Raw genomic sequence first — 26,173 nt, 5'->3', positions numbered from 1 at the left:
AATTTGAATTAGATATGCCCCAGGGCCGGTGGGCGTAACCCCTTCTCTCAGTATAGTGAGTGCTATGCTCTGAAGAGCATGCAATTTAAAAAATCAGAACAATCGTTTACAATTTCATTTAGGATATTGCTGCAGTTAAACCCATAACGTTGTGCGGCATTCTCAACTGCAGGAGGCAGGGCCTGGGTTTCTTACTCATTTTGGCACTTTTGTTTTTTAAAGAACACTACATTTTAATTATTCCAGAAACATTAAGCACCTTCTTTGGAGCCAAGGCATATTGCTATTTTCTGCAGCTCTAAAGATAAATAAAACTTGATCTCAGCCCTGGTTGGGAGAGAAGCCAGACAAGTAAACAAAGGGTGTTACATAGTCCACGCAGGGTGTGGTGAAAAGTCTGGAGCAGGGAACATCTATTTTACATGGAAGTGGAGAAAGTCAAAGGGTTCTTGCCCTGAGTATCACTTTTAACGATACTTAAAAAAACAAAAAAAAATTCCGTCTTTCCCCCAGTAATTCTATACATCTGGTGGGAATTAACCTCTCCTATTCTGTGTGAGGACCTGGGTGTGAACCAAGAAATCGTCCCTTCCCATTGGGAATCCATGCCCTTTTTGTCCCAGATGATTTTAAGAACATCTCAGTTTAGGGAAGCAGAGAGGTGGCAAGGTTAAGAGTTGATGAACAAAGAATATTAGAAGAGTTTTCACCTCCAGGAAGGGGACTTGAGCAGGAGGTTGCAAGGTTAAGTGGGAGACTTCTGTACCATTTGAACTAATAATATTTAGAGATAAAATAATCCAATCAATAAATATGTAAGTAAGGGTCCTATTATCACTCAGAAGATACTGAGCACCTAAGCCATATCATTTACTTTGCCGACAAATGTCCACATAGTCAAAGCTATGGTATTTCCAGTAGTCATGTATGGATGTGAGTTGGACCATGAAGAAAGCTGAGCGCCAAAGAATCGATGCTTTTGAATTATGTCATTGGAGATGACTCTTGAGAGTCCCTTGAGCTGCAAGGAGATCTAACCATCCATCCTAAAGGAAATCAATCATGAATATTCATTGGAAGGACTGATGCTGAAGCCGAAGCTCCACTTTGGCCACCTGACACGAAGAACTGACTCATTGGAAAAGACCCTGATGCTGGGAAAGATTGAAGACAGGAGGAGAAGAGGACGACAGAGGATGAGATGATCAGATGGCATCACCATCTCGATGGACATGAGTTTGAGCAAGCTCTGGGAGTTGGCGATGGACAGGGAAGCCTGGCGTGCTGCAGTCCATGGGGTCGCAAATAGTTGGACACGACTGAGTGACTGAACTGAAACCATATCAGAATACTACAATAAACAAAAGGAAAGGTCCCTATACTCAAGGACCTCATTTTCTAGAACGGAATAGTAGTTAACAATCAATACACTCTGAGATAGATAACAGCCTGTCAAGGAAATGAAGCAGGATGTTGTGAAAGAGTGAAGGGGGTGGGAAGCAGCATGAGTTTGCCTACACAGAAACAGCAGATATAGAATTCTTTATATAGGAGAAGCTTGGGGCAAAAAATTAGGGGCCAGAGGTGTTTAGGAAGCACACTGCTTTACATACAACTCATGTTACAGATCAACAAAGAGTAGGAGTTTTACAGAGTTATTTTTATTTATACTTCACATGAAATTTAGAAAATATCAACTATCCATATCAAAGAATTTATATTTCTCACTAGGAGAGAAGAGGTGTTGGAGTGCTAAATCACTTCAGGCATGTCCAACTCTTTTCGACCCCATGGACTGTAGCCCATCAGGCTCCTCTGTCCATGGAATTCTCCAGGCAAGAATACTGGAGTGGGTTGCCATTGGGGAAGGTGCTAAAAACCACTCCTTGGCTTTTCAGAGAATGGCACTCCTTGAAACATACAAAATAGTAGAGTTCCTGTCTTCTGAGTTTAAAATTAAATTTGGATTAACACACACACAGAAGAAATATCAGTTAGCAAACATTTGGAGAAAATGACTGTTTACTCTTCACTGCATCTTCAGTTATGTAATCTCAGGGAATTTCCCATGTGATAAACACTAAGATGTGTTTCCATTACTAAAAATCCAGCTTAAGTTTTAACTTTTGAAAAGTGTTAGAACAGCATATATGGTCGTGTTAATATTCATGAAGTGCCACAAGCCCATGAAAACTGTCCAGTGATATGACTCAAAACAACAAAATTACATCAACAAACATTAAATACCCACTGATGTTCAATTCTCAAAGAGTGTACTGTAATCCACTGCCAGTGAGAACGTAATTTTTTTTTTCTGGAGGGCAATTGGCAGTTTATATGCTTTGACACAGTAATTCCTACTTCTTTGAATGTATCCTAAAGAATAAAAAACAAAACGGAGAAAAAAACAACACGAGCAGGAAGAAGATTCATTAAGATGTTACAAGTGAAAAAATTGTCAGAAATTTCTGTCTTCGACAATAACGGAGGGATAAATCACAGTTTGAAGGGAGTACTAGAGAAATTTTTTCTCAAGTTGCTTTGAAGTTTGCAGCAAGCTAAGCCGATCTGTTTTGCCAACACTTGCCCACGTGCTGGCAAACAAATATAAACACCGTGGCCGCGTGGTGGGCACTTGGTTTTGTGCTTAGGGCCGAGTGTGGAGCTGCTTTATTTACTGTGAACGAGTTGGGGGGGATGGCGGGGGAGCGGGGATGGCAAAGAAGACCAGTCTGGGGGCCCTCTCCTCGCTGCAGACACCCCGGCCCATAACAGCCTCTCTGGAGGTAAACAGAGGCTCAGAGACCTGCAGCCAGGGACCTCGCCTGAGAACTCGAGTCTCTTCCTTCTGACTTTCAGACAGTTCAGTCGCTCAGTCGTGTCCATCTCCTCCGACTTTGTGTCAGCCTAACCCATTTGCGGAGAAGGCAATGGCACCCCACTCTAGTACTCTTGCCTGGAAAATCCCATGGATGGAGGAGCCTGGTAGGCTGCAGTACATGGGGTCGCTAAGAGTCGGACATGACTGAGCAACTTCACTTTCACTTTTCACTTTCATGCATTGGAGAAGGAAATGGCAACCCATTCCAGTGTTCTTGCCTGGAGAACCCCAGGGATGGGGGAGCCTGGTGGGCTGCCGTCTATGGGATCGCACAGAGTCGGACACGACTGAAGCGACTTAGCAGCAGCAGCAGCAACCCATTTGCACTCACTTCGGTCCGGAGACCGGAGTGACCATTCCCGGCTCAGACCTCTTCTCGGGAACTTCACTCCCCTTAGCCACGCCCATGCGCCCCAGGGGCCGGAACCAAAGGGATGCAGGACGTTAAGGTCAGTCTCCTCCGGGAGCAACCAAGGGCCACGGCGGTCTCTTGCTCGCCCCGACCCGCAGGGACTCTGAGGCGCTCTCCAGCCGCCAGTCCAGCTCCACCTCCGAGAAGTCGGAAAGGCGCCGAGGATGCAGTGTCCAGGTTGGCGCTCGGCTCGGCCGAGTTCAGCCCTCAACCATCGCCCCTCCCAGAGGGCCGCCTAGATCCCCTGCCCGGCCCAGTCCGGGAAACGCCAGACCCAGCTTCCCTGCAGCCCGCTCGCTCATAGGCCCGCGGCGCCGCGCCCGCCCTGGCCGGGCCCGGCGCCGAGAGGGAGGGGCGGAGCCAGCGAGTTCGCGCCAAAATCGCGTAGCCGATCCCTCGCCAGCGGGCTACGTCGCGCCCTCCATTTTTTTCAAACCCTAAGCTGGGCGGGGATTGGTGGACTGGGCGCTCACGTGGTTAACGGTCGCGGGAAGCCGCGGAACCCGAACCTGCGGTGGACCTGCGGAGACCCCAGACTCGGCGCCCGGGCCGCCCCGCCTCTGCCGGACAGCCCGCGCTGCCGCCTCCACCGCCGGCCGCCGCCCAGAGCGTCCGGGAGCCGCCGTTCGCCGCCGCCGCCGCGCAGGCCCGCCGCAGCCGCGGCCACCGGGCGCGCCCAGTCGCACGTGGCGGACCCGCCCCCTGGGCCGGCCGAGACCTGGACTCCGCGGGCTCTGGTTCTCCGGTCCTCCGCCCCGGCCCCAGGGGCGCGATGAGCTTCCTGAGCCGGCAACAGCCGCCGCCGCCCCGCCGCGCCGCGGCCTCCTGCACCTTGCGGCAGAAGCTGATCTTCTCGCCCTGCAGCGACTGTGAAGAGGAGGAGGAAGAGGAGGAAGAAGGCAGCGGCCACAGCACCGGGGAGGACTCGGCTTTTCAGGAGCCCGACTCGCCACTGCCGCCCGCGAGGAGCCCCACAGAGCCCGGGCCCGAGGGCCGTCGCTCTCCGGGCACAATCCCCGGCAGCCCGGGGGAGCTAGAGGAGGACATGCTGCTGCGGGGCGCCTGCCCCGGCGCGGACGCGGCGGGCGGCGGGGCCGAGGGCGACTCGTGGGAGGAGGAGGGCTTCGGCTCCTCGTCGCCGGTCAAGTCGCCGGCGGCTCCCTACTTCCTGGGCAGCTCGTTCTCGCCAGTGCGCTGCGGCGGCCCGGGGGATGCGTCGCTGCGGGGCTGCGGGGCGCGCGGGGCCGACGAGGGCGCCTGCTCGCCGCTGCCAGACTACCCGGGCACCCCGCCCCACAAGACCTTCCGCAAGCTGCGGCTCTTCGACACGCCGCACACCCCCAAGGTGAGAGGACGCGGCCGCCGGGGCGCCCAGAGCCCGCGCCGGCCCAGCCTTTTAAAAAGGCCGCGGCGCCGGGAGCGGAGCGCGGCGCTGCCCGGGTTCGGTTACATAACCGCCCGGCCTCACCCCAGCTTGCTCTCCGGCGCCGTAACAAAAAAGTTGGCAGCCCTTTTTTTGGGCCCTGCCCAGCAGTTGTCCGTTAAGATTATGTAACTGAACAATGGGCCTCGTCTGGAACTTCTTCATCTTTCAAAGGGGCTGATCGGCGCCGTCCAGGTGGCTGACGATTTAACGCCCGCCGAGTCAGGGCGGCCCCGAGCGTGGCAGGCGGGAGTGTGGCACCGATAACACGGTTTGGAAGGATGCTCCAGTGGTGCTGGCCCGGCCACCTGACACTCCTCAGCGCCGCAGCCATCTGGTGCCTTTTAAATGCAGTGATCAGTCCTGTAATTTGGGCGGCGCACCCAGGAGTTCGGTTTAAAAAAAAAAATGGCACTTATCGTTTCGTATCAGGTGGCCTTTTGGGGGAAAGTTTGAGATACGGAGGGAGACTGCTCTTCGACTTGGGAGAAAAGGCTGGCCTTCAAGTATTTACAGTCTTAAAGAGGCTTGTAAATAACTCGGGGTAGCGTTTAAGCCTCTTTCCGGAAAGAATATTTTATTTGGTAAGCGTTTGTTTACACTCTTGGGTTTGCAGTTCCCAAGTTTGATCAGCCGAAGTGTCTGGATTAGGAACGTCCAACTGTTAAAAACCAGCGTGGATATTGTCGCCTGGACCCTCAGGCTTTCATACTATTGATAATGTCTGTTAAAAGAAGTAGGTATTCAGCACCTGTGTGTTGAGTGGCAAGTGAGTATGCAGATTTACCACTGGTAAAGCTTTAGAAGTAACAGCAGATTTTAAAGCAGACACTTGCCGAAATTCAGACAGTATCGAACTAAAAAGATTAATGTGGAAAATGTACCTTTTAAAGTGATTTTCAGCCCGGTTACTAGTTATAAACCTCAGGAGATGTGTGCTTGTTATGCCTTACTGTTTATTGGTCAACTTGCCCAAGGCAAGTCTGGAAGTGAGGGGAGGAGCTCTGTGGTGGTGGTTTTCAAAGCCCTACTTGGATGGGGGAGGGGAGCTATTATGTGACTCCCAGAATGCTTTCTATTTTTAGATGGATTGAGTTTTCTTAACTTTTAGCTGCTAGAGTGAACTTAATTTTAGTTTTCATTCATATTCTTCTTAGGGTTAGAGACCTGTTTTACTTGACTTTTTCAGGAAAGGTGGTTAGTATCCAGCTTCAGCCTCCTAAGTAAACCACTGTCTATTTTGCTTGAAAGATTAACAAGCGTTGGTGTGTTGCTTTGACCTACACATTCAGCCAGGATAAAGACTTGTTGAAAATTAGGTTGAGAAGGCTATCTGTAGCACTTGGATCCTAAGCATTTCTTTTCCTCTCCTAGAGTTTGCTCTCCAAAGCTCGAGGAATCGATTCCAGTTCTGTTAAACTCCGAGGTGGCTCTCTATTCATGGATACAGAAAAATCAGGAAAAAGGGAATTTGATGTTCGACAGACACCTCAAGTGAATATTAATCCTTTTACTCCAGATTCTTTGTTACTGCATTCCTCAGGACAGTGTCGTAGAAGAAAGAGAGCATATTGGAATGAGTAAGTTACTTATTTTTCAACAGTTTGGTTCCTCAACCACCCAAGACTGGTTCGGCATAATTAAGATTTAATTTCAACCAAATGATTTGGAAGTTTATGGGCTGAGAATTTTCTCCATTACTAGCAATTTTCAGTAATCAGCTGTGGGAAAGGAAGAAAGAAAAGGTCTAGATAAATTCTAGTAAATCTGCTGGTGTCAAAATGAGGCAAGCAGAGAAAGTTGGTTTAGAAAGGCTTTAATTTTGATCTGTGCGGTGGTGTTGGTATATCTAAACAGGAACAACATTTTCATCACTTCGGCTGTATCTTGTCATTACAAAAGTAAATGCTTTCTTTTCAGTTTCCATTCATTAAATTTTCATTTTGCTATATGTCTTGTCAGATAGTTTTGGATCTCTGGTTGATGGATCTGTCAAATATATTGATAGAAAAAATAATATTTTTCAGTTCCTGTGGTGAAGACATGGAAGCCAGTGATTATGAGTTTGAAGATGAAACAAGACCTGCTAAAGTCAGTAGCTTTTGATTTCCTTTTTATTTTTTAAAAAGTTTTATTGTTTTTGATATTTGTTTCTACTTAACAAGCTATCATATATACATGTTGAAATTGAAAGCCACTCAGTCATGTCTGACTTTTTGTGACCCCATGGACTATAGCCGTCCCGGCTCTTCTATCCGTGGAATTCTCCAGGAAAGAGTACTGGAGTGGGTTGCCATTTCCTTCTCTGGAGGATCTTCCTGCCCCAGGGATTGAACCCAGGTCTCCTGCATTGCAGGCAGATTCTCTACCAACTGAGCCACAAGGAAAGCCCATATATAGATGTTAAATAAGCATTAAAATATAAGATAAAATTTTTGAATTTCATAGTGTTATCACCTTAGTGAAAAAATCACTTTCGTACCTTTATATATATATATGGATACACTTTTTATTACAGAGAATTACAATTACTGAAAGCAATATGAAGTCTCGATATACAACAGAATTTCATGAGCTAGAGAAGATTGGTTCTGGAGAATTTGGTTCTGTGTTTAAATGTGTGAAGAGGCTGGATGGATGCATTTATGCCATAAAGCGATCAAAAAAGCCATTGGCTGGCTCTGTTGATGAGTATGTATTAAAGATTTTGTCTTTTGCTCTTTTGTTCGTCAGTATGGTGTTAGAAATGTTAAGGTTTTAGGTGGTCAGTCACTGAATTTAATCTCTAATGTTTGAGAAGTTATAATGATTTAAATCAGATCCATTTCATTTTGTGCCATTAGTTTTCATTGGATTTGGTAGAGTAATATGAGGAGTCTGATCTTGGAGCCTAATTTAAATTTTCTGAATTCACAGTAGAGTAGAATTTCATCTTTTCCTGAAACAAAGATTCCTTCCTTCTAACATTCTTAAATGGCATGATGTTTGTTTGCTTAGTCGTGTCTGATTCTTTGCAACTCCATGTACCATAGCCCACCAGGCTCCTCTGTGTGGAATTTGCCAGGCAAGAATACTGGAGTGGGTTGCCATTTCCTACTCCAGATTTTTTAATGGAAACTTTTGGGAAAATCTCATATAGAGTTTTAATCCTCTTCTCTCTTAAGCAAGTTGTTCTTCAGCATAATGAATGATAGATCCAGAAGTCAAGAATCTTTTACGAACTTTCAGATAAATTAACTCAGTTTATCTTAAATAAAAATGATTTATGATTCTCTTAATCTCAAACTTCTAGGCAGAATGCTTTGAGAGAAGTATATGCTCATGCAGTGCTTGGGCAACATTCTCATGTAGTTCGATACTTCTCTGCATGGGCAGAAGATGATCATATGCTTATACAGAATGAATACTGCAACGGTGAGTAATGGTTCCCCTGTAAATGTGTAAGCTCAGGAAAACGAACACCAAGGAAATAATTTATTTTTTATCTAAAGTCTTGCTCTAATTCTATTTATTTTTTACCTGTTATAAATTCAAAGATCAAAAGCCTGACATGAACTTGAAGTGCAAGTTATTCTTACCTGGAAGATAAGATTGAAAACCTTGTTCTTTCTACCTAGACAGTAGAACCATGCATATTATTTGTATGTCTGTTACTCAAATTAAACTGATTTTCTTGAGAGGATAGCAGCCTTCCCATGTATATTTTGGTATTGAGTTGGTGATGGACAGGGAGGCCTGGCGTGCTGCGATTCATGGGGTTGCAAAGAGTCGAACACAACTGAGCGACTGAACTGAACTGAACTGAGCACTTAGCATAGTGTGTGAGAGGGATATAATAGTTAATAAGCCAAGCTCCCTGTATGTAGCCTTCCCTTTGCATTTCATTTTATGTGCTGCTGAAACTGATAATGGTTACTTGTAAAATGACAGTGACTCTCCATTGATATAAATTCAGCCATTTTTGAATCTTGCTCCCCTTACCATCTATCCACCCTTCGTTTACCACTCGAATCCACTGAAATGTTTCTGTAAAGAGAGAGTTATTCTCTTTAGTTCCCTGGCTGTGCTTGCCTCCTTTCTTCCTCCCTGCCTCCCCCAAAAAAAGCATTTATAGAGGTTTAACTTTGGACCTTTATATGGTTTTGAATTTCAGCATGTCCTTCAACAGTCATCCTGGGTCCTTCCTTTTTCACTAAATCTTTACCAAAGTCCTGGCCTCACTTCTGATTCTTACAGATCTGTTATTAAACACCTAAAATTTTGAATATGATGGATTTTTATTTCTGTACATCTTCAGTGAATATTAGAGAATTAAGAATTTATTGAACATTTGAGTAGCGAAGGTTATTTTTGTTGATTCTCATTTTTTTCCCTAAGACTAGCCATTTCATAGCTTGTGAATGAAAAAGTGGTATAAGTAGTAGATCAAGATTTCTGTTTTGGAAAACAGATGTAGAAGATCCATTTCTCATAACCTGACTTCTCACTGAGTTGTCATTTTATTCTACACCCTTGAAAAAATATAATTGCTCAGTATGCAGCATTGCTGCTGGTTTCACACATTTCTTGAAATGTTTCTATTCATATCATCAAAATATTTATGTAGCTGTCACCTGTGGCTTTGTGGACTATTCTGTTGCTTAACCTCCATTTTTTAGTTACTGCACTTACTAATAGTATAACTTGATCATAATACCTTCTTTCCTCCATATTTGCTAGACACCATCTCCTTCTAGTTTCTTTCTACCTCTCACCTTGTTGATGTGACTTGCTGTCAGCCACAGTCCAGAAATCACAAATTTGTAGCAACCTACCAAATACGTGGTTGTGTTATTTGGTTGATTTTGAGATAACTGGCTTGGGCCTGGGATTTGGGTGAGGGGGATGAGCCGTTTTGCTACCCTCAAATTACAAAGACCCTGTCCTATAATAAAGTTAGATTATAAAATAATCTTTTGAAATAGTTTATTATTTTGGAGCAGTCTTAAGCACTTTAGGAATATGGATCTTTAAAAAATAAATAGACTTGTGTAAAATAGAACGGCCTCTTTGTATGGTGTTTTTGGTTAGATGAAAGAGAATGAGGCTGTCAAGATATATTTGTGAGCTCTTCTGTTTCCGTTTTCCACCATTTTCTCCACATAAACCCTTGAATGTCCTAATAGACCTAGCTAGATCCTTTTCTGTAGTTTCACAGGGATGGATTCTGTTATCATTCATTTGTAGTGTTGATTAACTGATAACCTTTATCTTAACTGATTTTCTATTGAAAACAGTTGTTTGCATTTTGAGCCTGTTTTCTTGATTTGGTGATAGACGGAATTTCTACTCTTGGTAAGCAGGTGTAGAAAAGTGTTAATTGATAGCTGAGGAGAACCTGAAATATCAGATGAATGGTTTGCTCTTCTCACCTTTCTTACCCTTTCAGCAGCAAGATAGAAGAAACTGGCCCAGCTGTAGTAGCTAGACCCATTAAAAAGCAGCCATATTATTTCTGGGTAAACTTAATCTAGGAGTTCAAATTCACATATCCCAAAAAGCTTATTGACCTGCTCCCTTCTAGAGCTCTCTTTTTCCCACAGTTCAAGATTTGTACAAATTAAGTTCGGAGAACATACTTAATCCTAAACTATTCAGGTGTGTGATTTACTTATTTTTATTGCACATTTGATGTTTTTGCTGTTTAGACTTGTTCAAATTATAGGACCTCCTTTTCTGAGTAGTATATCATCGACCTAGATTTTATTACCTTGCTTCTGGTTTTATTATTCCCAACTAAGCTTTAAACAGAAGTGGTTTGTTTATTTTTTAAACATAACTCCTCATATCCTCTGAGACAGAGTATAAACAAAGTTTTTAATAAAACTTATGAAGTATAAGCTTAAAGTTTTTTAAAGTATAAACAAATTAGCTGATTGGTTTGATTCTATAAAAGCAGGTTTGTTCTTATTCATAGTAAGAGTGGTATAAATTAAAACTATACTAAGATACTGGATTTTACTTATAAAATTTGTAGACTCTGTTGTTATGTGTGTGGGAAAATAGGTATTCTCGTACATTAAGCATGGAAGTGTGATTTGGTACAGCCGTCTCTAAAGGGGACTCTGTGTGTGTAATCGTCCAGATTTGTCTTCCAAATCCCCAGATTTACATAACCTTATGCTAGCAGATTTTAAGTATTAGCCATTTTGAAATCAGGAACTGAGTGTTTTTTATGTGAGCTTTCAGAGGCAATCAAGTCTTGGCATTTGATAGTGTGAAAACCAGCCCAAAGCTGTTTTGTAGGGTAAATAGAAATGGTACTCTCAGCTATAGGAATTTATCCTATATGTAATAAAATAGTGTGTCATACACACAATGAATGTGTATATTACACTCTATATACCATTTGACCCAGCAGTTTGTTTGTAGGAGGTAACAAAATATATGTGAATTCCGGAGACTATTAATTTGTAGTATTGAAAAGTGAAAGTGAAGTCGCTCAGTTGTCTCTGACTCTTTGCAACCCCGTGGACTGTAGCCTACCAGACTCTTCCCTCCATTGGATTCTCCAGGCAAGAGCATTAAAGGCTTGGAAATCATTTTTAGATGTCCATCAGTTAGGGGATTGGTTAGTGCATCACCATTCAGTTACGCAGTGGAATTCTGTATACCTAAGAAAGGAGTGTCTTCGTATATTTTACGAAGAATGATCTTCAAGATAATGAAAATGTGTTACTGCTTGTATGAAAAGGAGTTGAAAAGAATTCATAACATTACTCTGGGAAAGAGAACCAGGTGGGTTACTAGAGTATGTATTGATAAGACAGAGACTTTATATTATAGTTTGTACACATGTGAGTGTTTTCGCTATTGAAAGAATAAATACAGTTCTGACTTCACAAGCAGGTTGAAGAGAATAGGTCCTATAAAATGTCATTTTCTTGGTTGCATCTAGTCATACAGTAAAGATGAAAGAAAAATGGTATTTCAGAAAGAAGAAAATTCTAACTTTTCTTGTGTGTGTTAGGTGGCAGTTTAGCCGATGCCATAAGTGAAAACTACAGAAGTATGAGTTACTTTACAGAAGCAGAGTTGAAGGATCTCCTTTTACAAGTTGGCCGGGGCTTGAGGTATATTCATTCAATGTCTTTAGTTCACATGGATATAAAGCCTAGTAAGTATTACAGATCATCTGACCTATGTTCTTTAGGGTTTTATAGAATAAATGACTTCATTAAAACAATATGGAAACATAAACATTTTACTATTTTTTTTTTAACTTTTTATTTTATACTGGAGTATAGCTGATTAACAATTTGTAATAGTTTCAGGTGGAAGGCAAAGGGACTCAGCCATACAAATACATGTATCCATTCTTGCCCAAACTCCCCTCCCATCTAGGCTGCCACATAACATTGAGCAGAGTTCCCTGTACTGTACAGTAGGACCTTGTTGGTTATCCATTTTAAATACAGCAGTGTACATTTCATTTTAGTTTTAAAAGATTTTTGACCCACTTAGTAGTACTGTTTCATTTCCCATCACCTCTTCCCTTGTTACCCCAAAAGATCTGAAATAATACTCCCATTTTTACTAAAAGCTGAAAAAAAATGTTCTGTATCTTATGGGAACCACAGTCTTAGAGTGGGACTGCTGGGGAAATTAAAAGAACTCATGTTTAAAGCCTGTCTCTTGTACTAGGCTATATAGATCTGTACTTTTAAATTAATGCTGGTGCGGCTAGGAGGGTTATTGTTATTACTGTTTTGTTCAGAAAACAAAATGGTACATGGATCTTTATTATCTTGCGTTTAAAAAAGGATGCAAGTGAATCCTACACTAACATTTTAGTGCAAATCCCTCTCGTCAAAAGTAACATCGCAAGGTACATGCTGTTTTAGAACTTTTTTTTAGAAGACACTGTCTCTACCTTTCCATTTCAGTAATTATCTACTTGCCAGATCATATTAAAATTTTTCCTAGTTGACCAAAGTCCTTAGCAGTTGCTTCATCCAAACTAGTGTCCATTTCAAAACGATGCATTACATCAGGGTAAATCCATTTTCTTTTTTAGGTTTTACTCTTCCCCTACTTAAATAATAATAATACAGACCTTGTCTTGCTAGATTTCCTTTCTTCTGGGTTCAGCTGGTTTCTTCTTTGCGTCATTTAGCTAATTCCTTTTTCTATCCTTTAATTTAGAAGTTATAACTAAAAGGTTGATGGATTTAAGTTAAACATTTTAGGCTGAGTGTTTTTAAATTGAATTACTGAGGTTCTTTTCTTTTTTTAATCTACGCTAAGTTGTGTCCTACTCTTTGCAACCCCATGGACTGTGTGATTTAAATCATTTTTCACAACTTAATTATATGAATTATATGAAGAATTTTTGTATGTCAACTTATTAAAACATTTATTTTCAAAAAGGAAAAATTGTTTGAACTGGTTGCAATTAATGTAGATCATTGAGGTTCCCCCATACTCATAGCTTGTATTAAATGTTATACAAACATAGGGGACCATTACAGTACAGGTACAAAAGTTGAAAATACTAAGGCATGTGAAATTTTAAATTTACAAATATCCCCATAAAATAAGTTGTCTTGTTAGTAAAATTGAAAAGATGCTAGTGAATGAAACATTGATAAAACTACTAAAATAAAGTTTGCTGCTGAAGCTTATATTTATATAAACTTGCCTGAATTAGATGAAGAAAAAGTTTGTGTACAGTAGAAATAGTGAACCACAAAACCTCTTTGGGATGTAGAAGCTGTATGATCAGCCAAACTACCAGCGTGACTTGTTTTCACACCAGCCTTGTAGCATTGGATTAAAATTTGTGCTTCAATAGCATCACAAATTAGTATGTTAATTGCCATTTGTATTATTTCTAAGTAATTAGAACTATTGAAGATCAACGTGCAGCTGACAAGAGTCTAATGCAGTGGTTTTCAAGTGTTAAAGGACCAGTGCTAGACCAGAAAATATATTTCTAGAAAATACAGTCCCCTTTCATTCTCATTGGGTTTGGGATAGAACACATAGTCTATATATTTAAGCGCTTTCTGAATGATTCATTATATGACTTGTCTGTGAACTTTGATTCTATTAATTGTTAGTATGGCTTACCTAAATAACTGTTTGACAGGTAATATTTTCATATCTCGAACTTCAATCCCAAATGCTGCCTCTGAAGAAGGAGATGAAGATGACTGGGCATCCAACAAAGTTATGTTTAAAATAGGTAAGAAAGAAAAGTAACCAAATTATTTCCTTAAAATAGAGGCTGTTTTGTTTTAATTCTTAACTGTATTTTTTTTCAATACTTCTAGGTGACCTTGGGCATGTAACAAGGATCTCTAGTCCACAAGTTGAAGAGGGTGATAGCCGTTTTCTTGCAAATGAAGTTTTACAGGAGGTAGTTTTTCTTCTTTAAGCCATTTGCTTTATAACACTTATTATCAGCTGCTAGAAAACTATAAATGCAGATGTACTGAAACTTTAAGCTAATAACCAGTAGAAAGGTAATACAGAATAGAAAGTGTAAACTATTAGCTTGTTGGGGTATTTAATCTAGCAAAAGTCAATAAAGGCAAAGATTTATCATATTCAACAGTGGTGGGGTTGCAATAAAAAAGAAGTTTCCACGCATTACTGGTGAAACTTTAAAATGACAATGTCTTTTTGGAGATCATTTGAGTTGTCAACATTTTAAAGTCACATTTCCTTTGACCCAGAATTTCCATTTCTAGGAGTCTCTCTTAAAGACATATTCATATACAAATAAGTTGAGAATGATGTTAATATTTAGCAATAAATGAATGATTAAATAAAGTATGGCATACAGTTAATAATGTGAAAGTGTGTGTTAGTCACTTAGTTGTGTCCATCTCTTTGCGATCCCATAGACTGTAGCCCGCCAGGCTCCTCTGTCCATAGAATTCTCCAGGCGATACTGAAGTGGGTTGCCATTTCCTTCTCCAGGGGACAACTTCCTGACCCAGGGATCGAACCCAGGTCTCCTGGATTGCAGGCAGATTCTTTACCATCTGAGCCATCTGGGAAGCCCCATAGTTAATGATACTATTTCAAAAACTGTTATAAAATATTTCTTGATAAGCGTTTTGAATGGAAATAGAATAACTAGAACAAAGGAATTGTATGACACTATTCTGTTTATGTATATTTGTGTCGTATATGTATGTGGATATTTCTAACTTGTTGATCTTTGTAGTTTCATATGAATGCCCCTAGAGGTAAGGTTTCTTCTGAGAGTTGAGTGAGGCTGGTGATAAAGAGGAGGCCTTTTAGAAATAACCTGAATACTTTTAGAAATGTATTTACCATCCCACCCCAAAGTGTATTGTTGTTTAGTCGCCAAGTTGTGTCCTACTCTTTGCAACCCCATGGTCTGTAGCTCGCCAGGCTCCTCTGTCCATGGAATTTCCCAGGCAGGAATACTGCAGTGGGTTACCATTTCCTTCTCTGGGGGATCATCCCAGCCCAGAGGTTAAACCTGTGTCTCCTGCATTGTCAGGTGGATTCTGTACCACTGAGTTACCAGGAAAGCCCCAGAGTGTATATAACTTTGTCATTAAAAGAAATTATAATCTCCCCAAATTTAGCTTGTTCTCTGAATATGTCCTAAATTTAAATGTATCACTGGACATTTTAATTTCGTCTTCTCACCCACATAATCATTGAGGTGTAATCTTACTTAATTTTGACCATCTTTATATTCCCTTAACTTTTTGTTTCCTTTAATTTTACAGAACTATACTCACCTACCAAAAGCAGATATTTTTGCCCTTGCCCTCACGGTGGTATGTGCTGCTGGTGCTGAGCCTCTTCCCAGAAATGGAGACCAATGGCATGAAATTAGACAGGGTAGATTACCTCGGATTCCACAAGTGCTTTCCCAAGAATTTACAGAGTTGCTAAAAGTGAGCATTTTATATGTGAAGCACTTTATTGACACAGTTCAATGTTTTATTAAATTGCATATCTTTGTGTTAATTTTACTTCTCTTTTTAAGGTTATGATTCATCCAGATCCAGAGAGAAGACCTTCAGCAATGGCACTGGTGAAGCATTCAGTATTGCTGTCTGCTTCGAGGAAGAGTGCAGAACAATTACGAATAGAACTGAATGCTGAAAAGTTCAAAAACTCACTTTTGCAGAAGTAAGTGATGGGGTTTTTGTTTTGTTTTTACTTTCTCATTTTTATTCTCAGATTTTAATTAGAAATGATGTATACTTTACATCAGTGAAGAATAAAGTGGCTTGGCATGTTATATGGTTAAAGTTTGGGGACTTCTGTCTTGATATTTGATCTATAAATTGACATTGTTTCTAAACTTTGAAATTATGGACTTCAAAGATTTTTAAACCTGCACATATTTGAAAGGAGTGATAATTCTTATGCCCAAATTGTCCCAAAAGCTAAACTGAACAGGTATCAGTTTTTTCTCTCCAAACTTTTGTCATAAATGACATTCTCCTCGAAATGTTCTGTTTACTTTTATGAAAGGATGAAATTAATGTCAATTAGGTTAGATGATTTTCACATTTGATCTGAATGACCTTTGACATTTTTGGAAAACTGGTTGGAGTGTTTATCTAATTCATTGCTTTATTCCTACCATTTTTATACTAACCTAATAAAACTGACTTGAAATACTTGAAGGTTCTTTTGCCATTAGTTTGATAGCCAGCATAGTTCATATAAAAAGGAAATAGAATTCTCCTTTTGTCTCTTATGTAAATAGATTTTCACAATATTATCTTTTTTTTCTCCTTAATTGTATCTTGGAGTAATGATGGCACACAAAAATGATAATGTAGTTTGTATTTGGCCTCTTAGGATCCCTTTCTGGGATTAATACAGTAGGTGAAAAGTTTCGTTTCCTATTTTTATGTTGTTAGAGAACTGAAGAAAGCCCAGATGGCAAAAGCTGCAGCTGAGGAAAGAGCGCTCTTCACTGATCGGATGGCCACCAGGTCCACCACCCAGAGTAACAGAACATCTCGACTTATTGGAAAGAAAATGAACCGCTCTGTCAGCCTTACCATATACTGAACTACTCATTACCCACCTCCCCCCAAAAAAACTGTGACAAGAGGAAGCTAGGTTGAAATCACTGCTAGAATCCAGTTAGCAATTCCTTTTTCAGTTGGTGTCAGTAGCTTTACTGAAATACCTTTCAGGACTTATTTGTGAATCACAGTTGAAAGCTGCGTTTTGACCAGTGCTCTGTCAGGCTTTTGTCTAGCTTACCAGTCTGTCTTCTGTAGGGTGTCAGTCAGTGTTGGATGTTACACCAGCCTTTCCAGGGTTAACCACTGTGGTGGTGTGCTGCTTATGGTTTGCTGTTGCATTGTAATAAAAGGTATCTTTTCCTGTAGTGACCTGTAAAAGAAGGACTCAAGGGCTTTATTACATACCTGTTCTCCCTTTGGAAAGGGAAATGCTAAGAGACTCAGTACTCCTCAGCTGTCAGTGTACCTGTGTGTCAATCTTATATTTCTTTTTTTTTTCTAAATTGTGAATTATACTTGTATATCCAACTGGGAGCACTTTGTAGGCATTGCATGAACCATGGAATGATAATTCTGTGGAAGTACTGCCTTGTGAATTTGCTGCTATTTTAGTTTTGTCTTTGCTGTAAAATTGTAGCATTAAACAATCATTGTTGTTAATAGGCTTTCTTTTTAAAACAATTATGTGAAATATATAGCTACTCTTGATGAAAGTAGCTATTTGCCTTTTTTTTCCTTTGAACTTTGAAGCTAGTGCATTGGAGAAATGCACCACCCTCCCCTCCTTTGGAATGCTGTATTAATGTAGTATAATTATTACTGGTTTTGTACTTTTTTCCTAATAATACCCTTCTCTGACTCTTTAAAAAATGTTTTCTCCTTCCACCCAAGTTTTGTACCTGATTGTATTGTTAGTCTGTTTTTAAATGTTTTGCCCGGTTTCTCTTCAATATTTGTGTATATAAACTAATCTTGGTAATACTGTACATAGCTGTTTGAAATGCCAGAATGATTTCTGACTATCCCAAGCTTTTCACAAAATATATTTTATCTGTGATTAGCCATTTGACTAATAATACTGGCTAACAGATACTGCAAAAAAAAAAAGAATTTGTCTTGTTCTATTAATTTTCTTTTAAAACAGGTTTGCACTTGTCTGTTTGACTTGTGTTTTATTAATATTGATTGGCATATTAAAAGTCACTCTGAGCTTACCTTCGTTGTGTGAATCTTTGTGGTGCCTGTTTTCTAATATTTTATCTCCATTATCACTACATTTTTTTAACACTACATTTTAAAATGTTGAATATAATGTATTTAAAATACTAAAGACAGAGGACACGTTTTTGATAGAGTATGAAACATGATTTAATGATGAGCTTTAGTTCACATTGGGCTTCCCTTGTAGCTCAGTTGTTAAAGACTCCACCTGCAATGCAGGAAACCCCAGTTCAATTCCTGGGTTAGGAAGATCCCCTGGAGAAAGGGATAGGCTACCCATTCCAGTATTCTTGGGCTCCCCTCGTGTCAGCTGGTAAAGAATCTGCCTCCAGTGCGGGAGACGGGTTCTATCCTTGGGTTGGGAAGATCCTTTGGAGAAGGGAATGGCTACCCACTCCAGTATTCTGGCCTGGAGAATTCCATGGACTGTATAGTCAATGGGATCACAAAGAGTTGGACACAACTGAGTGACTTTCACTTTGATTTTACTCCACATGTGTTACATTTTGAGATTTAAGAAAACTTTACCTGTCAACCGTGAATGTTTTTTGTCATTATAGATGACATCTTTATATCACATTGCATATTATGCATTTGATCTGCTAGAAATGTATAATGTGATTTGAAATAACTAAGTTAATATAATGGATAGGACTTATAACTTTAATTTGAACTGAGTGCCAGAAGAGAGTTTTGAAGTGGAGAGGGTTTTAGCTCACTAAACTGGACCAGATTTTAGAATTGATAGTGCAAATTTAAGTGATTAACAGTGCTAATTCTACACATTTTTCTGACAATTAGTAGTGAAGCCCGTTTAAGCAGGTAAAAATAGATGTCAGAAGATCCTTGTGCTTTTTCATCATGGGTACATACATAATTTCTTCATTAGGGTCCATTTATTTCTGCTATTAGCGTTTCTAAAAACCTTGATTAGCTTTTAAGTGCAATTTAGAATTGTGAGAGGAGTTGATAGAGACAGGAAAAAGATATATTAAATTTGATAGTTGTGGGAGACAGGAAATAAAGTTACATAGGCTGGAGCAGGTAATACGTTTTAGCCACTGAGGACAAAGATAAAGTATAATAAGTGGTGTTTATTAGCATCACTAAGTCATTAAGGTGCATTTTTTAGTGCACTAGCTTCAAAGAAAAAATCGGATGTTTTTCATCAAGATTTTCAATAAATTTTTCTCATTGTCTAAGAGTAGTTGATTGAGTAGGAAAAAGGTCTGATTTTCAAAGAGTTCTTAGGCTATCTGAAAGCTGATAAAAGAGTTGGACTCATATTCAGTATAAGATACTTAACGTTAAGTGCCTTTTTTGTGCTAACTGGTAGACCAAAGAAATAAATGGTCTTTGTCCACCAGATACTCAAGATAAAATACAGAAGACTCATGTAAACACAAAATGACAATAAAATTTGTTTAGTGCTGTGTTGAAGGGATGGTTCAAAGGACGACTGCAAGATATGTAGTTGTTGGGAAAATGCTGGTGGCAGATTAGAGAATGGACCATGGCAATTATGTTTGGCTTGATTTCAAAGCCATTGTACTAAATCAGGGTAAGATTAAGGAGGGCCTGAACTAGGAGGCCTATGGAAGAAAACAAGGGGATGGGATTTCATTAGGAGCACTGTATGTTGAACACTTTTTATAATAGAATGAGAATTTGTTAGCATAACATCAGGATTGGGGAAAACTGCAAGTGCTAATATGGAAGCATTGAAGAAACTTCCCAGAAAAATCACTTAAAATGCAGAGGTCTGTTATTGTTTGAGACAGATATTTAACAATGATAAAGTTACTTTTTTGGAAAGCTAACTTTAGTGAGGAAGAAAATTTTAAAATGCTGACTATGCAGTGGGGTAGGAGGAATCATATATTTCAGTTGACTACAAATTGACACCGTTGCCTTACCTTTATCTTGCCAAGAATCCAAGGCAATCGCCTTAAATTAACGCCTTTTGAAGAGCCAGTTCTCAAACTTTGGTTTTTACTCTGTTCCAGAGGGCAAGAAATGGTACTTCATTGATGACAGCTGGGTTTGGATAATGCTTTGACTGTCTCCCAATTCTTAAGCAGCAGCATCCTGCCTGACAGTTTTTCTTCCTCTCTAATTAATATCCACAAAGCGTCTCACTGACTGTAGCCAACAGATCAGAGTTGTTGCCTCCTTAAAATATTAATATTTGTGAAATTATTAAAGGTCAATTAAAGCAATTAGCAAAGAGGATGGATCAAAAGGAACTGTGGAAGTGTTTTAGATACTGGTTTTTAAATTTTATTATTTATTTGTTTGTTTTGGACACTGAAAATCTTAATTGAAGCCTTGGAACTAGAAATCTGGAGGAAACCCTCAGTGTTTTGAAGGCATTTGTATAACTAAAAAAATCACTAAAACTGGTTGACATTGCAGAGTGAGCGAATCTAGACATTTGTCCTGTAAACCTGGTTGTATTGTTAGGTGTTTCTCAGAGGCTCAGCAAAGTAGATTTTTATGAGATGCAGGTTTGATTTCTGGGTCAGGAAGATCTGGAGGAGGAAATGGCACCCCACTCCAGTACTCTTGCCTGGAAAATCCCATGGACGGAGGAGCCTGGTGGGCTGCAGTCCATGGGGTCGCGAAGAGTCGGACATGACTGAGCAACTTCACTTTCACTTATCACTTTCATGCATTGGAGAAGGAAATGGCAACCCACTCCATTGTTTTTGCCTGGAGAATCCCAGGGACGGGGGAGCCTGGTGGGCTGCCGTCTCTGGGGTCGCACAGAGTCGGACACGACTGAAGCGACTTAGCAGCAGCAGCAGCAGCAGCAGCTAGTGTCGTGGAGACCAAGAGAGAACTTTGAAGGAGAAATTGGTTGACTGTGCCTATATGCAGAAAAGATTAAGAAACAACTCGAAGCTCTATGAATGCATCTGAAATTTATTCAATCTTTGCAAGCAGTGTCAGTAGAGGGGGAGCAGAAGCGATTACAGTGAGGTATAAATGGGAGATGGACAAGTAGAGACAGCAAGCATAAATTCGTTTTAAGAAACATGGCTGAAAATGCATGGCAAGGGAGGAGGGGGCTGAATAGTTAGGAATCTTTGGGTCTTGTTGTGCTATCATGTACTGATCACCCGGTATGTGCTAAATGTTTTCCATACAAAATGTCATTGATCCTCATAAGAATTCTACACAAAATCCCCACTTTACACATGACATTTAGAGTGGTATAACAAATTTCCCAGATGACATAGCCTCAAAGCTTCAGTGTTCAAGCCTAAAGTGTTTGGCTGAACTACTAGCCGAATTCATAGCAATTCCTTCGAGCAGAGTGAAAATGTGGATGAGACAAGTTTGGAAGTGACGGGGGGAATGCAGGAAATGGGAGAGGAGAATTCCAGTTTGAAGTCTCAGTAGTAGAGTCCCATGAACTGAAAATGCCTATGGACAAATAAACATACGTGGGAGGAATACTGACCCACTCCACTGCATTCTTTCTAAATGAGGGAAATATAGAGAGTACACTATGAGGCCACAGTCAATGGGGTCTCCAGAGCTGGGCACAACTTGGTGACTAAACCACCACCACACATGGCCATTTAAAGCAAAGTTTCAGGGAATTTTTATGACTGAGGAAAGTGTATGAGTTATAATGTTAAAATGAAAAAAAAAAAAAAAAAGGAAGCAAAATTGTGTGTAAGGGATTTTTTTTAAGCACTAAAAGAATGAGGCCTAACAATGGCTGTCATTTGAGTGGTGAGATTATGCATATTTCCCACTTCTTAACCTTTTATATTTTAAACAATGAGCCTTTATTTTGTAATCAGAAAAAGTAAAGTGTAAAAATGTTTGATGTTTTTAACATTTGTAGCCAGTACAAATGGGGCTTAGTCAGCTGAATTGCAGACTTACCCAGTGATCTTATCTGTGGCCCTAAAATTTCTGATAATAAACCCACTCCTTTGAGTTTATGCTAAAGATCCTAGGGTTCCTAATAAATCCCTTCGTTAAGGCTCCTGTTGTGTCAAGACTCCTGTCTGACACCAGCAGACTCCTCAGCAACCTCTCCTGGCCTGCAGTGTTTTTTCTGGTTACATGTGGTTATAGCATCAATTTTCTAGTGGTTATTTTGTGCTAAGCACCGTGCACAACAGTTCCAGAAAGAATTCTGCTGAACACGATTAGATACCACGTAGTTTTATTAACAGCTCAAGAGCTTTAGCCTGGTAAGTCTTTAGCCAATAATTAGACTGTGCAGTTTGTTTTCCTGTCTGCCATACACTATTGGTATGATGTCACAAATACTCTTTTGTTTGCTTGTTTTTACTGCGATATGCAGCATGCAGGATCCTAGTTTCCCAACCAAGGATCAAACTAGTGCTTCCTGCACTGGGAACACACAGTCGTAACCACTGGACCGCCAGAGAAGTTCCAAATATGCTATTTTTGAATGAAGAAATTGGAGATAGAAACCAGGGGAGTGGGCTTCCCTGGTGGGTCAGTGGTAAAGAATCCGCCTGCCAATATTTTCCTTTTCTGGTTTTCAGTTCCCTGGCAAACTGCTAAGAAATATGGATTTCTGTTTATTCTTGTGCAGAAGAGTTGACAATAATGATAAATGAACAAATGAAAGAAAAATAAATAATAGGTCCTAGATCTTGTCAGTCAAGGAATATGACTCCCAACAACTGTGGGAGGAAAAGAAGAGAAGAGCTTCGATCACTGTGGCAAACTCAGCCTCTCCCGATCCCCAGCCTCTGGCAAGGACCTGGAGGGTCTGCTTCTGCTGTGACAATGGTCCTGCTGTCCGCTCCAGGAGCGGGCCAGCTGTAGGCACCGTTTCTCCTGTCCTCTGTCTCATCCTCCTGCCTCCAGTGCTCTTGGTGCTGCCTCCTCTGTGCCCAGACCATATGCCTGAGCTCAGGCATTGCCACCCACATGCCCCTTCCTAGCCCCTGGTCCCTGAATACTGAGCCATTCCAGCAGACACAAGACTTGGAGCAGGTGGCGGAGGGCAGGCCTGTACTCTGGAAATAAGCGTCTCCTCCCCTTTGGCAAGGGCGGCTGCTTCTTTTGCTTTCTTACTCATTGGTGTCCAGAGAGGGCCAGGAAGGACCTAGCAGCCTCCTCCTCTATGAAGCTGGGTGAATTTCTGCAGCTGAGCCCCCGTGATACTGCTGTTATGATCTTGACTAGAGTGCTTGCCAAGCAGGCTGGCGGGAAGGGATCTATGGAAAGGCTAAAATGAAAGGCTGAAATGAAATCCTAACCAACGAGGCTAGAGAGTGAATAAGAGCTAAATCTAGAGAACTACAGGGGCCAGCGTAGAAAACCAAATTCAGCTGCAAGCCAGAGGCAGAAGGCTTGGATCCTGGCTCGGATCAGCCTGGCACACTCTTTGGCTGCTTCACTGGTTGTCAGTTGTGTAGGGTTAGTGTGTTACACTGGTTCCGCAAGCTCACACGCACACTGGTTCATGCAATCTGGAGGCCAAACAATCCCTTACATCCAGGGAGAGACCCAGGTCCGGATGAGGAGCCTGTGATGGGACGACTCCTCCCCCTGTCCTCTGCACTGGGAAGGAAATTCTTCCTCAACTACCAAGTCTCCTTCTGAAAAACTGCAGCGGGTGCAGATTTACATCTGTTTGCATTAAGAATGCGGAGAAGGCAATGACACCCCACTCCAGTACTGTTGCCTGGAAAATCCCACGGACGTAGGAGCCTGGTGGGCTGCAGTTCATGGGGTCTCTATGAGTCAGACACGACTGAGCAACTCCACTTTCACTTTTCACTTTCACGCATTGGAGAAGGAAATGGCAACCCACTCCAGTGTTCTTGCCTGGAGAATGCCAGGGACGGGGGAACCTGGTGGGCTGCCGTCTATGGGGTTGTACTGAGTTAGACACGACTGAAGCGACTTAGCAGCAGCAGCAGCAGCATTCAGAATGGAGGCCACGTCGAGGCTCCCCCTTTGGGCATAATAAAAAAGAGAGCTACTCAGAGATAAGATGGTACCAGGCAAGGAAATACGGAGGGCGGCTTATGAAAAGACATGGGCAGCTTGGGAGAGATGAGAGGGGCTGAGGCCTTAGAAGTGCAGCAGAGGGAGGGCAGGTGACTGGCCTGTGAGGGATGACAGAGCAAGGAGAGAGGTTCAGCCATGTCCCCACGTGCTTTAACCCTTGAGCTCAGCATGGGCAATGTGTTAAGGCTATTTGACTGTGCTTTGGGTAAGGATTGAAAAATACTTACTTAGCAATGACATAGTAATGCTTACTAGCGGTGGCTGCCCGTATTTTAACTATAGCATTTGGTTTTTGTTTTTTTACAGCTCTGCCCACTCAGCCTGTGTGATCTTAGTTTCCCCACTAGGGATCAAATCCACACCCCCTACAGTGGAAGCTTGGATTCTTAACCACAGGATCACCAGAGACGTGCCTAATTATAGTATTGTAATTGTAATGTTCTAATACATTTTCTGCTCTGGGAAGTGTCCTTATTACATGGGGCAGGTACCCAGTGAGTGGGTCTGTACTCTGGGACTCATCTCCTCAGCACAGCTGGTTGATCCTGTGAAAGACACTTTGACTCAAGAAGGCTCTCACGTCTCTTCATAGCCCCGTCATTGGTGGTGTTTTTATGGGACCAAACTTGGATCTGCTTGCCTTCCATGCAGCAAAGCCAGTCCACAGACACTGGGTCATGGTGAAGGAAAGGACGGCGTTTATTGCAGATGTTATGCAAGGAGAAAGGGACCACTCCTGCTCCAAAGTCCTAGGCTCCTGGATGGCTTTGGGGGAAGGGTTTTCAAAGGCAGAATGCAGGAGCAGGTCTCAGGGTGAGGGATCAGCCTGCGTGCATGCTTCTGATTGGTTGGTGGGGAGGTAACAGGGTGGTATTATACTTAGGAGTCAACATCAACAGCTTTCTGGGTCCAGCTGGCCTGGGGGCTATGTGCTGGTTGTCAACAGGCAGTCAGCTTCCTCTGCCTGGTATTTGTTTGTTTTTAATTAATTAATTAATTGATTGATTTTTGGCTGCCCTGGGTCTTTGTTGCTGCGAGTGGGCTTTCTCTGGTTGTGGCGAGCAGGGGCTTCTCGTGGTGGTGGTTTCTCTTACTGAGAAGCATGAAATCTATGGTGTGCAGGCTTCGGTAGTCGTGGTGCGCAGGCCTAGTTACCCCACGGCATGTGGGGTCTTCCCGGACCAGAGATTGAACCAGTGTCCCCTGTGCCGGTAGGGGGATTCTTAACCACTGGACTACCGGGGAGTCCCTAGTGGGGGTTTTTAGTATCTGCAAAATAACTTAAGAATGTACATCAGACTTATCTTTACTTTTTCTACAGTGAAGGCAGGGGTTGGGGGGTGGGGTGGGGTTGAAGTATGGATCCCTGTGACTGATTTATTATTTAACTTATGACTACTCTCCTGCCTCACTGTGCAATCTTCTTTTCTGCATTCATTACTTCCCCAAACATTAACTGCTGTGTGTTCCACACAGAGGGCCTAAGAGGTCACAGTGTATTTCTATAGCTTCTTTTCCCAAGAGGCCATCAGTGGAAACCAAGAAGGGTCTGTCACTGGGAAGGCCACCAACGGACTTGCTCAGTTTCTGTATGGAAGTCAGTCCACAACCCAAGCCAGGACGGGATCTCCTCTCAGAGCAGAGGGAGCCTAAGCCAGTCCCTCTCTGCGGGGGGCCAGGTGGGATGTAACAGGCCAGGGAGTTTCTGGCACTCAGCCTCCCTGAGGAGCCCAGTCTCCTTAGTGGGGAAAGTTAAAGTCAGCATGCAGAGAGAACCAGACATTGAATCCTTGGTTCTAGTTATATCTGCAAGTGAAAGTGTTAGTCTCTTTTGAGATCCCATGGATTGTAGCCCACCAAGCTCCTCTGTCCATGGAATTCTCTAAGCAAGAATACTGAAGTGGCTTGCCATTTCCTTCTTCAGGGTCTCCTGCATTGCAGGTAGATTTTTTACCAGTTGAGCTACCAGGGACTGAGGCCCAAACTCAGGGTTTCCCTCCCGTTCCTCTAGTTTAGTTGCTGTTGAAACAATTACCCTTCCAACAAGCCCCACAATCCTGTTTTTCTTTCTCAAAGTTTTTGGTTTCTTGTATCACACTCCAAGAGGTCTTTCTTACACAGGTGACAAACTGAGTAGATTAAATTAATCTTATCCAAAGCTTTCTTCATTCTCAGACCTCAGATCACTCTGCACCCCCTTT

At 41.7% G+C, this 26,173-nt stretch overlaps 1 protein-coding gene across 1 annotated transcript; it reads left to right on the top strand.

Annotated features, from left to right (window-relative positions):
• The first annotated feature begins 4,031 nt into the window (after positions 1-4,031).
• Positions 4,032-17,826, top strand: WEE1 (WEE1 G2 checkpoint kinase). Its single transcript, XM_052652800.1, has 11 exons — positions 4,032-4,638; positions 6,091-6,296; positions 6,744-6,807; positions 7,235-7,407; positions 8,009-8,130; positions 11,726-11,872; positions 13,847-13,942; positions 14,031-14,116; positions 15,471-15,641; positions 15,734-15,879; positions 16,623-17,826. Exons 1-11 carry the CDS (start codon positions 4,066-4,068, stop codon positions 16,774-16,776), a joined length of 1,938 nt encoding a protein of 645 aa, XP_052508760.1. The 5' UTR covers positions 4,032-4,065; the 3' UTR covers positions 16,777-17,826.
• The last annotated feature ends 8,347 nt before the right edge of the window (positions 17,827-26,173 follow it).

This window comes from Budorcas taxicolor, chromosome 15 (assembly GCF_023091745.1).
Source record: "Budorcas taxicolor isolate Tak-1 chromosome 15, Takin1.1, whole genome shotgun sequence".
NCBI classification, from domain to species: Eukaryota; Metazoa; Chordata; class Mammalia; order Artiodactyla; family Bovidae; genus Budorcas; species Budorcas taxicolor.
This window is presented reverse-complemented; position numbering and strand designations above follow the sequence as displayed.

What these genes read in the sequence shown, in the direction of transcription:
- WEE1 (XM_052652800.1), top strand. Translation starts at nt 4,066, where the DNA reads ATGAGCTTCCTGAGCCGGCAACAGCCGCCGCCGCCCCGCCGCGCCGCG. An exon ending in CAAATGAAGTTTTACAGGAG is followed by an intron (nt 14,117 to 15,470) that starts GTAGTTTTTCTT and finishes TTAATTTTACAG; the next exon opens with AACTATACTCACCTACCAAA. An exon ending in AATTTACAGAGTTGCTAAAA is followed by an intron (nt 15,642 to 15,733) that starts GTGAGCATTTTA and finishes TCTCTTTTTAAG; the next exon opens with GTTATGATTCATCCAGATCC.